This window comes from Anomaloglossus baeobatrachus, chromosome 5, assembly GCF_048569485.1.
Source record: "Anomaloglossus baeobatrachus isolate aAnoBae1 chromosome 5, aAnoBae1.hap1, whole genome shotgun sequence".
NCBI lineage: Eukaryota > Metazoa > Chordata > Amphibia > Anura > Aromobatidae > Anomaloglossus > Anomaloglossus baeobatrachus.
The window spans coordinates 447,471,865-447,484,790 of NC_134357.1; the positions used below are offsets into that span (position 1 = coordinate 447,471,865).

Consider the following 12,926-nt stretch of genomic DNA (forward strand, 5'->3'; position numbering starts at 1 on the left):
GCCGCTATTAGAAGACAGAGCAGGGCCAGAACTGAGGATTTGCGGCTACTTGCTGCCGCCGCAGGGACCAGTTGATCGGCAGGGGGGTGGAGTGTCAGACCACGGCTAATCAGACATTGATGACCTATCCTAAGGATAGGCCATCAATGTCAAAGTAGTGGACAACCCCTTTAAGTTCAATCATAATAAACTAAGGGAATATTGCTACTTCCAGCCTAAAGTTTGTAAACCGTATTATCCGTAGGTAGCTCTACAATGGAATACGGAAAGCGCATGGCAGCACTATTTATTCTGATGATCAGCAATGGTCCAGTTGGACCCCACTGATAATATTCTTAGGCTATGCCACCAATGCATTAAGGAGTAATAGCAAGGTAAAACATTTCTCTGGGGGACAAAGGGACAACTCACGCATTAGACATTTGGACGTCATGCAGACTCTTGGAGAGGTTGAGCTTCAGTTGGTTTAGCGGAGTTTGTCCCAGCTTTCTCTTCAGCTCTGCTGCGTGACGCTCCTTGGCAGCCAGAACTTGCCGCAGAGTAAGAATCTCCTCCTCCACCTATAAGACAAAAAAACCCAAACCCTAAAAGGCATCTAATATCACAGAAATATGAAAATATCTAATGAGCGAGTTAGGCAATAAGTTGCATAAATGTGGAATTGCCAAATAACTTCTAAAATAGCCTGTATGTATAAATAGACAAGTGGACGCTCCTGATAACGGTGATGCAATAGGTAAAGGCAGACGTCAAACTGAAGGGAACATGTACTGTGCAGAAGAAGAAATGTTCCCATGCACATTAGATTGCCAGGAGGTGAATGATTGTCTAATCTCTCTCTAGACTCCACCATACATGATTGTTTGGCTTTTCCGAACAGTCATGTGCATAGAAGTGAGAGATGGAAACAGTCAGACCGCTCTGGCCTCATCTCCTCAATAAGAAAAGTCCAAATTGATAGACCCTTATTTCCCCCCGACATTATCTGTCAGGGGAGAGATGGGCGGTCCCCACACAAATTTGACTGTCCATCCAGGCTATATCGGCCTTCTCAAGTGTGGATGAGGGCATTAACATTTATTTTTTTTATCATAATTGTCTGTAAACGTCACTAGTGATGAGCAAGTGTTTGGTACTCATAACGAGCATTTGGATGCTCAGGCGCTTGGTACTTTAGTATAATGGAAGTCAATGGGGAACTCTAGCATTTTTCCAAAAAAGTTTCGAAAAAATGCTCTGGTTCCCCATTGACTTCCATTATACTCTTAACACTCAAGTATCAAAAAGTTCACGCATCACTAATCGTCACATTACCATAACATTGTGTATTCTTTTTGATAGTATACGCTTAGAACAGGGTGTTTGTAAGTTTAGGTGGTTTTTTTCATACATATGTTGTGTCTGGGTAGTTTTTTTTTTTGTTTTTTTTTTTTTTTTAAAGGGAACCCATCACCATATGTTTATAATACTCACCTAACGGTCGGTGCAGAGCAGACTGGTCGGATAGGTGTCCTTGTTCTCTGGGTCCAGGCCTCCTCTTTCGGCCATCTTTGTCCTCCTTCTGAAGCTAGTGTGGATGATGCGTTCTACGTCATACACACAAGCAGAGATTGAGGTCCTGCAAAGGAGCAGTTTGATCGGCCCTGAGTAGGGCAGAGCAAAGCATTGCCTAAGCAGGACCTCAATGTCGGCTAGTGTAGATGACGTAGAACGCATCATCCACACTAGCTTCAGAAGGAGGACAAAGATGGCCGAAAGAGGAGGAGCGGACATGGAGAACAGAGACGCCCATCCAGCCAGTCTGCTCCGCATGGACAGTTAGGTGAGTATTATAAACATCCGGTGACAGGTTCCCTTTAATGCCTTAGCTGGGAACAACAGTTGCAAACTTGTGCACCGGTCTGATGTCCACAGCTGGATCATTACAGAGCAAAATGAATGGAAATAATACCACAGAAAGCTATGAGATAAAGTTCATTGTCAGTTTACCTCCAACATTTCAGTACCATGCTGGAGGGAAGACAAAAGCCAGATGGCCAGGTAACTTGAAAGAAGCTCTTACTCCGAGAACTCCACTCGAAAGTTACAGCTTTTCAGCCCAAACCCTCCTTTAAACAGGTAATATGGGACGCACCTTGGTCAGGTCACAGCGCAGTTCCTCCGCTTCGGCCTCGGTCAAGCCCTCTGGCAGCGCTCCTCCAGCAGCATCGGCTGGCACTCTGGATCCTGCTGGGCCCACTGGCACGTCCGTCATGGTGTCAGACAGCAAACCTTTGTTGGGAGAGTTAAGGTTGATGTCTGTCAGGGGAGGAGAAGGAAAGTCAGAGGGAAGGGGGCAAGCAGGCAATATTCAGAGCAAGAAGCATACAGCCGGTAGCTGGAACAAGCTGGTGGTCAAAATAGCTCCCAAAAAGCCTAGTACACATAAGGGGCACTCTATGAAGTAGCTCTTTAGTTAGGCTAATTTGGAGCCCACCAACAAAACAATGTAAAAGGGGTGGTTAGCCATTTCACCCATCAGATTAACTAGCTGTCACGGGAAACGTGTGTCCACTAGATTGTATACGTGTCAATCTCTGGACCAAGCGTGCGGCAAATAAAAAGCTACGAAACTAAAGAAAATGCAGAGAAATTACAGACAAAGCTATGATCAGACCAAATGGAGAGGACAGAATTAAAAGGACTGTCAGCACAGAATGACTGTTCGGGTATGTGCAAACGATCCGGACATGCTGCGCTCTGGACACAGCATGTCCTCTTCTACAGGGTGGCGAGTGTTCTTCACAGGAGACCTCAGCTGCTTGTACCCATGGACTTTCTCTTGGTTCTCCCTGCGGAGAACACTCGCGTCTCCGCAGCAATAAATTGACATGCTGCGGCTTGGGAAGCCACACCGCTGGTCAGTTTACGCTGCAGAAAAAAAAAAGCACAGTAGGCAGATTTCTAGAAACCCATCCACTGTGCTTGTACTGTACAATGCAGCGTTTGGAACGCAGCGAAAACACATTGCATATAAAACGCTGTGAACCCTGTTCGTGGGCACACAGCCTTAATATCCAAGTACAAGTGCTAGGTGCACCATGGCGGAGCTTAACATTTAAGTGCACATACTTTTTTTGCCCTCTATGTCCATAGTTTTCTGGATCTATAAAGCTAGAGATGTCAAGGGGGGTGGGCGTGGAAATAGAGGGAAAACAAGTACGTGGGACGGTGCACATAAATGTTTAGTCCAGTAGTTATTGTGCACCGAGTGCCTGTACTTGGTCTGAAACGTCATTCTGTGCTGACGGAAGTAAAAAATGCTGATGGCTTCAGAAAATGTTTTCTCATACTCTGATTTACTAGATACTTTAAAATGCTAACAAATTTATAGGGAAATTATTATGGTAGACTACAAACTAAAGAACGACTACAGAGAGGAACAGGTCATCCATTTGTACCCACTATTAAAATACCCAAGTTTTTGAACAAAAACTACAACATTAATAAGACCAATAATATGGGACTCCTACCTAGCCAACCACATTAGTGCACGGAGGAAAGGCCTGGCAATCTACTTCCGTATTATGCCAAGAAAACCTGATGGAGAGTACAATTTAAGCAATTCGATATAGTACTATATGATGCACCACTAGGTGTGAAGGCACTCAACAAGCTACTGAGGAAGAGCCGATGGTCAATCTGAGTAAAGGTCCAGTCACACTAAGCAACTTACCAGCGATCCCAACAACGATAGGGATCGCTGGTAAGTTGCTAGGAGGTTGCTGGTGAGATGTCACACTGCGACGCTCCAGCGATCCCACCAGCAACCTGACCTGGCAGGGATCACTGGAGCTTGGCTACACGAGTTGCTGGTGAGCTCACCAGCAACCAGCCACACGTGCAGAGAGCAGGGAGCAGCGCACACTGAGCGCTGGCTCCCTGCTCTCCTAGTACAGCACACATCGGGTTAATTACCCGATGTGTCCTGCAGCTACATGTGCACAGAGCAGGGAGCTGCGCACACTGCTTAGCGCTGGCTCCCTGCTCTCCTGGCTACAGCACACATCGGGTTAATTAACCCGATGAGTCCTGCAGCTACACGTGCACAGAGCAGGAGCCGGCACTGACAGTGAGAGTGGCGGAGGCTGGTAACAAAGGTAAATATCGGGTAACCAAGGACGGGGCTTCTTGGTTACCCGATGTTTACATTGGTTACCAGCCTCTGCAGAAGCCGGCTCCTGCTGCCTGCACATTTAGTTGTTGCTGTCTCGCTGTCAGACACAGCGATCTGTGCTTCACAGCGGGACAGCAACAACTAAAAAATGGCCCAGGACATTCAGCAACAACCAACGACCTCACAGCAGGGGCCAGGTTGTTGCTGGATGTCACACACAGCAACATCGCTAGCAACGTCACAAAAGTTGTTCGTTAGCAGCGATGTTGCTAGCGATGTTGCTTAGTGTGACGGGGCCTTAAGATCAAGTCTCATTACACGTCAGGATCAAAGTCACAAGGACGTCCTGGTGATGATATCGCTTGGTCAAAATAGGGAAGATCAAAAGCTGCAGAGATCTCAAAATTCGGAACGTAGACTGTACGAACCATGAACCAAGGCAAATTCGACATCGTGAAAGCCGAAATGGACAGCATAGGACTCTACTTGGAATTAGCAAACAAACATGGACTCAATCTGGACATTTCCAGTCAAACAAACAATGAGTATTATTCTGGCAATGATAACTGAAGGAGGAACTGTGTCGCTTTTATTTTTAACCAAAAATTGACTGGCACTGTGAAGAAGTACAAGGCAGTCAGTGACAGAGCCATCTCGGTACGACTACAAGGAGGGCCAATTCATATCACAATTATACAAGTCTACTCACCAACAACAGATGCAGAGGAGGAGGACCTTCAACTATTCTATGATCGAATTCAACAAGAAATTGACAAGACACCAAAAGAAGACTTAAGGCCCTGTTACACGCAATGACGGATCTAATGATATATCGCCGGGGTCACGGATTCCGTGACGCACATCCGGCATCGTTAGCGACGTCGTTGCGTGTGACAGCAAGGAACGATCGTTAACAATGGAAAATACTCACCTTATCGTCCATCGTTGACACGTTGTTCCTTTTTAAAAAATCGTTGATTGTTGAGCACGCAGGTTGTTAGTCGTTCCCGAGGCAGCACACATCGCTACGTGTGACACCTCGGGAACGACGAACTGCAGCTTACCTGCGGCCGCTGGCAATGAGGAAGGAGGTGGGCGGGATGTTATGTCCCGCTCATCTCTGCCACTCCGCTTCTATTGGGCGGTCGCTTAGTGACACCGCACGAACCGCCCCCTTAGAAAGAAGGCGGTTCACCGGAAACAGTGACGTCGCTAGGCAGGTAAGTCCGTGTGACGGCTCAAAACGATTTTGTGCACCACGGGCAGCAATTTGCCCGTGACGCACAAACGACGGGGGCGAGTGCTGACACCAGCGATATCGCTGCGTCAGTGTAACCCCCCCCATTACTCATCATGGGAGACTTGAATGCCAAAGCGTGCCATGGCAAACATGGGATCGTTGTTGGAAACTCTGGATTTGGTGAACGAAACGAGGCTGGACGACGATTGACTTTTGTAAGACAACCTGTCAATCATGAAGACCTTCTTCCAAAAATCACAAATGGAGACATTACACATGGCTATCATCGAATGGGGGCCTATAAGAATCAGATTGACTACATGTGTGTTCAACAAAGATGGAGGCCGTCGATCACTACCGAGAAAACAAGGCCAGGAAATCACTGTGAAACTGATAATGAACCTTTAACAGCAAAGATTAGAGTTATGCTACGCTAACGGACTAGACCACAGGACATTTCCAATTTCGATTTGACCAACATACCTGAACTTTTTTGGAACAGTCTGCACAACCGATTTATATCACTGGACATGGATGAAAGAAAGCCTGATGATGTATGGATACCTGTAAGGACTATTACTGAAGAAGCCAGAAAGACAAACCAGAAGCAGAAGAGACACCCCACGGCCACCCCAAGAGACCCTAAAGATAATCAAAGAAAGACGAATGGCAAAAGCAAAGACGCAGACATCCGTAAAAGATTAAAAAGCCATTTGAGCAAAGAACTTTATTACCAAAAGATGTGTACATAGATAGGAAACGAACAACTGAAGGGCAAGAGCAGGAAGACATACCAAAAGATACGAAGAAGGGTTCAAGCAACAGTAGAGTATTCAAAGACGCCAACAAGAACAAACTAACTGAGCCAGAACAGATCAAGGAAAGCATACAAGGAACACGTCTACAAGAACAACTCGGTGATACGGGAAGAAAGACTGGAAATGATAGCGAACCGAAGATCTTAAGAGAAGTCGTTGCGGCGATAAAGCTTCGGTCATAAAACAAAGCACCTGGATATGACAATATTCCAATAAAACTAATAAATATGATGAGTGAAGAAAGAAGAAATCAAAATTGCAGGATGCATCATCAAAAATCTTAACCCCTTCAGCCACCGGGTGTTTCGTATTTTTCCGCTCTGTTTTTATACCCACTCTTTCTTCTGAGAACTGTAACTTTTATTTTTCCGTCAATCTTCCCATACGAGGGCTTGTTTTTTGCGGGGCGAGTTTTACTTTTAAATGAAACCATAGGTTTTACCATATAGTGTACTGGATAACAGCAAAAAAATTTCAAGTGTGGAAAAAGTGCAGAAAAAGTGTGATCGCACAATAGTTTTTGGGATATTTTATTCATTATATGGTAAAACTGATGTGTCGCAGTGATGCCTCAGGTCATTGAGAGTTTGGAGACTCCAAACATGTATAGGTTTACTTGTATCTAAAGGGTTAAAAAAACCCACAAGTTTGTCCAAAAAAAGTGGCGCACGTTTTGCGCCATTTTCCAAAACCAATAGCGTTCTCATTTTTCGGTATCTGGCTTATTTTTTGCGTCTCGAGCTGACATTTTTAAAGGTACCATTTTTGCGCAGATGCTATGTTTTGATCGCCTGTTACTGCATTTTGCGTCGACCAAAAAACGTAATTTTGGCGTTTAGAATTTTTTTTCAGCTACACCGTTTAGATTAGATTAATTGATTTTATATTTTAATAGATCGGGCATTTCTAAATACGGCAATACCAAATACTGTATGTGTATATTTTTTAATCCTTGAATTTTAAATGGGGCGAAAGGGGGGTGATTTGAACTTTAAGGTTTTTTTATTTTTTTTTAAACTTTTTTTTAATTTATTTTACTAGGTCCCTTAGGGGACTATAACGATCAGCAGTCTGATCGCTCTTCCATATCTTCAGATCACAGCTACAGAGCTGAGATCAGAAGATATGCTGCTTTACTCTCAATGCCGGCATTGAGAGAAAGTGACTCATGTTAGCTACAGGTGTCATCACATGACCCTGTGCTACCATGGCAACCACCGGAAGTCACGTGACTTCCGATGGGGGCGGGGAAAGTTATCCTAACGGCGGCGCGCATATACATCTCGCTGCCAGATTTTGGCAGCAAGATGTAAGGGGTTAATAGTCGCGGGTGGAATGCAATTCCACTCGCAACTAGCAGGCACACGTCAGCTGTGAAATCAGCTGATATGTGTGCGGCTCACCACGGCGATCATAGTGACACGATCTATGATGTACCCAGTACATCAAGGGTCGCTAAGGGGTTAAATACGCAGACGAAGCAACATTTATAGCAACAAGCATAGATGGATGGAAGCACTTATTATAAAGTATCAAGACGGAAAGCCCAAACATGGAACTCCTACTCAATACAAAGACGACAAAGATATTGACTACTGCCAGATACGACCGGGACACATTTGAGATGGACGGTGATGAACTGAAAGGCCTTCAATCTACTCAGATCAACGATCTCTCAAGATGCAGCGACGACACTGGAAGTTAATATGTGAAGTCAATGGACAAGGTCCTTAAATCAAGGAACATTAAGCCTGCTTTACACGTTGCAATTTCACATACGATATCGTATGCGATTTGCAACGCCCCCATCGTATATGCGGTACGTTCAATTTGTTGAATGTGCCGCACAAACGATTAACCCCCGTCACACGTACTTACCCGTCCATACGACCTCGATGTGGGCGGCGAACGTCCACTTCCTGGAGTGGGAGGGACGTTTGGCGTCACATAGACGTCACGCGGCAGCCGGCCAATAGAAGCGGAGGGGCGGAGCTGAGCGGGACGTAAACATCCCGCCCACCTCCTTCCTTCCGCATTGTGGGCCGGGAGCCACAGGACGCTGGTAAGATCTGTTCATCGTTCCCGGGGTGTCACACACTGCGATGTGCGCTACCCCGGGTACGATGAACAACCTGACGTGCAATCCATGAGGAATGAACGACGTGCGTGCGATGAACATTTTACCGTTCAATCGCAATCGCACGTAGCTGTCACACACTGCAATGTAACTTACAATACTGGATGTGCGTCACTTACGACGTGACCCCGCCGACACATTGTAAGATACATTGCAGCGTGTAAAGCGGGCTTTACACTGGTGACCAAGACACGGCTCATACATAGTCTTGTCTTTTTTTGTAGTAACAAATGGATGCAAAACCTGGACAATAAAAGAAGAAGAATCCATGCCTTCGAAATGTGGTGCTGGAGAAGGAGGTTATCAGTACTACGGATGGCAAAAAGAACAAATAAATCAATGTTGGAGCAAATCAAGTCGGACAGGTCACTCAAAGCAAGGATCACCAAGCTACGACTTGCCTACTTTGTACGAATGATAAGAAGAGAGCAATCACGGGAGAAAAACATCATGGTCAAATGGATAGAAGGCAAAGAGGAAGACCAGCATGCTGATGGCTTGATACTTATAGAGGTGTGTGACCATGATCAGTGTTTGCAGCATTTTGGATGTAGCATGCTCCAGCTGCGTCCAAAACGCTGCGTTGTACAGTACAAGCATAGAGGATGGGATTTCTAGAAATCCCGTGCCCACTGTGCTTGTTTTTTCCGCAGAAAACACTGACCTGGGGTGCATCTTTTCTGACCGCAGCATGTCAATTGTGTGCTGCGGATTCGCATGTGTGCTCCGTAGGGAGAATACATGCGAGAGACTGCAGTCGCTCAAACCATGATCGTGGGTACAAGCAGCTGTGGTCTCCTAAGGAGGAGACTCGTGGTCCCGCAGACCAGAACGTAGCGAGTCCCGATAGCAGGCACATACCCTAAAGATAGTGGCAGAGAAGACCCTGGTGGACCTATTTAGGTTTGCGCATGATCGTTCTTCCTACAAAACGTTCATGCATCAAGTCGACATGACTCGAGACCAAGCTGAAGGCTGTTAAAAAAAAAAAACCAAAAAAAACCAAAACAAACCCACAAACATAAAAAACCCGGCCCACAATAGAGGAGACAGTGAAATTGGAACCAGTCCGTAGGAAGCTGCCCACAAACAGGAAATGGCCTTCTTTCCACAGAAGCCTGTTCCTGACTTCTTCTACAAAGCGTAATGTGATTTGATCAGGAACATTAGAACTATCTGCAGAGAGCCAGACATATTCCGTGCAACTGAGGAAATTAGATCTCCCTCAATGACACATCCTATACAAACACATAGCGGCCAGATAACAGCGTCCTGCAGATGTGCTGACACAGAACAAAGGAAGTCACAGGAAGCCGAGCTCCGGACATCGGGTCAGTCCAGAGATCACACACAATGAGACTCTCTCGTTAATAAGCTTTCTGCACACTACAGAGGAATGGGAGACTACGGTATATATAAGGGCTCGTGCACATGTATACATCTTTTTTCTCACAATTACACCTGAAGAAGGCTGAAGGGTAAAACATCAGAGCCGAAACGCGTTGTATAATTAACCATATTTTAATGTACAAATAAAATCTCTTTACTTATTTGTATATTGGTCCAGTCATATGACCAAAAATCATCCAATATGTTCCACCATTGGTAGCAGGAGCGCCACACGACTGGTAATAGCCTTTGGAACTTATTTTACTAAATAGACCTGATGGAGGGCTCCTCTATAGTATCCCGTGCGATTGCTGCATACTGCACCATAATCCTATTGGAAAATGGATCAACTCCTTTTGGATTATTCCAGGCTTTCTATCCTGTGAATCAGGTGAGAGTTCCACTATTTCAACACCTTTATATATAAAAAAACTCACTACACTCAGATTGGAGCCGCGTTTGTCTCTTTCTATCTTTCCCTGTCTCCAAGGTATTTTTTCAATATCTCCAAGAGACAAGTGGTAAAAATTTTCCATACAAAATGAATGAGGAAAACAAAACGACAAAGGTAAATTAGGGGCCCTTAGACTTCTAGGAGTGCCATATTATGTAACTATGCAAGAAAAACATGTATGTTTACATGAGCCCCTAATTTAGCCATAGACATGTGATGAAAACTGGTCATCAAATGCCAACATGAACAAAGATCTGTAGATCTAAAAAATAAAAAAAAAAAAAATCTATAAAAGAAACCCCCCCACCAAAAACAAAACAAAACCCCATACAGCAATGACTACCGTACTACTAGGGGAAAAAAATATACACCGTTAATCAGTTTGTGATGATGACCGAAGAATCGCCAACACTGAGGTTGTCCGATACGCTTTATAGATATCCATCTTTAAGGCCTACACACTTTTGTAATTCGGATTAATACAAGATTCCTTACCATTCTTCCTATAACTCACTTTTTACTTACTGTGACATTTCCTTTGGATGGGAGAATAGCGGGACATCACAGGAGAATGGCACTGCAATCACTTCCCCACAGTTTCTATCACCCACCCCATTCCCTAGAACAGGAGATCAGGCGGCGGTCACTTACCACCGCCATCCCTTGATTATGTCCTTTTCCAAAGAAGGTGATTGAGAACTGACCAGCTTTGCAATGGCCATCACTACACCTCCTGTCCCTGCTGCCTCTTTTCCTAAGATGAGATGTCATCAGACGGTGGTGACACAAGCATAGTCTCATCAGCCCCACAGCTTCCATCACCACCCTCAAATAAATCATCATCATTGGTCCACACTGGAATCACTCACCCTGCTTACATCACCGCCCCTTGATAAGGTCTTATTTCAGAAAAAGAAGCAGCGGGGATTGAAGAGCCAGGCGGCTAGCGCACAAGCGTGTCATCAGCCCTCGAAGCGGCTGTCCTTTCTCCATCACCATGTGACGGCGGTGGCAGAAGCGGTGGTATGTGGCTGCCACACCAGCCTCTGGTGACCTCCTGTCTCAGGGGAGTGATAGAAGATGTGGGGACGTGACTGCAGGGCCAAAACTTTAGATTCCATTTTTTGGCCTAATATATTGACAGTGCAAACTTAGAGGAAAATAAGCCCCATATCATCACCTCACTGAACAGCATCAAGAAGCTAGACCCATGCTTCTGGTTTCCTTCCAGTTTGAAACCTGCAATAAACTATGGCGGCTACTAATACTAAAGGAAGTGCGACGAAAAACGAGCAGGGAATAAGTGAGATTATAGACTGTGTGACTGATGCCTGTGTACGGTCAGAGGAAGCAGATAATGACAGGATCCTTGCTGTTGAACCTCAACTTGCTCTATATCCTTACTTGCCTGATGGCTTTTCTTTTGTGATTCTGTAAGTTATGTCTATAGACACAGTAATGAGTGCAATTAGTCTGTAACATAGTGTACATGCAACTCAGCAATAGCTGCAAGACGAGAACCATTTCCATAAAGTCATACTGATGACTGCGAGCAATTTATGTTGCAAACATCCGGGGATTACATAGATTTTTACTAAGGCCGCATTCACACATCCGCATTTAAAACGCATGGGCGAAAAAATGGTGTCAATTAATGTTTTACATGGAGAATTAAATAAAAGAAATTACACAGCTTCTCCTATGTCAATGCTAAACACGTACAGCACACGGGTTATACATGGATGACATCCATGGGCTGTACATGTTTTTCATGGACTTATAGACTTGTATTGGCCCTGGTCACCGATGCTGCCGGGAAAAAAAAAGGACACCGAGTGATTTGCATGGAGACAGTCTGAAAAACCATGGACATGTGAATAGCACCATATACTATAATGGGTGCGTGTTGTATCCATATGAACAGACAACATGGACACCTGAATAAGGCTAAGTTCACACTTGCGTTGTTTTGCATCAGTCATAATCCGTCGCCTTGAGGAATTACAGTATCCTCCAAAATATTTTGCAGGATTCAGTTTTTTCCCCATAGACTTATACTAAGGACGGATTGCCTTGCGTTGCGTCCACCGCGTGGCGGATCAGTTGTGGAATGACTGGGCGGTATGAAAGTACAATGTAACGTTTTTTGGAGCGGCAAAAAAAGAACCACAGTGCACAGGATTCCATCGCAATCCATCAAGAGATATAATAACTGTTTATGGTGCTGGATTCCGTCAAGCTCTCCTGAGCATGCCCAGCATGTTTCGCACACCCATTGGGCTGTCCCAAGCACAAACTGATCATGACAGATCTGTCAAAAAACGGACGCACAGCGGATGTAACGGATCAGTTTTTTTCACAGGATTCCTGTTAATGGAATCCTGTGAAATAACACATCCATTGCGTCAGTTGATATCTAAAAAAACTACGAATCCGTTGTTGCGTCGCAACGATGTACCTGACGGATTTACAACAACGCAAGATCGTAAGCAGCCTAAGGCCTAATACTTATGCCAGGTCTTCCAATCCGAGCAGGCACAGGCAAAACTAGTCTTAGGCCTGGATTATGCAAAGCAATTTCACCAGAATTCTAGAGTAAATTACTATGAAAAGCCTCAAAATCTGGAGACTTTTGGCATTTTCACAACAGTTTCTCTCAACTCTGCCAAAATAGGCTCATCTAGGGCAGGACGGGGGTTGGGCTGGGACGCAACACCACAGCTTGTCTACTC

At 45.0% G+C, this 12,926-nt stretch overlaps 1 protein-coding gene across 9 annotated transcripts in view; it reads right to left on the minus strand.

The window, feature by feature from the left end:
• Positions 1 to 12,926, minus strand: part of TPD52L2 (TPD52 like 2) — a 52,356-nt gene that overhangs the window by 32,980 nt on the left and 6,450 nt on the right. For 7 of the 9 annotated variants that reach the window (XM_075350481.1, XM_075350484.1, XM_075350479.1 and 4 more), the window contains exons 2-3: positions 2,135 to 2,298; positions 412 to 560 (exon numbers count right to left, since the gene is read on the minus strand). In XM_075350481.1, coding sequence (XP_075206596.1) covers positions 412 to 560; positions 2,135 to 2,298 — 313 coding nt within the window. The remainder of the gene's footprint in view (positions 1 to 411; positions 561 to 2,134; positions 2,299 to 12,926) is intronic. The other 2 variants (XM_075350480.1, XM_075350483.1) reach the window with 1 other exon arrangement.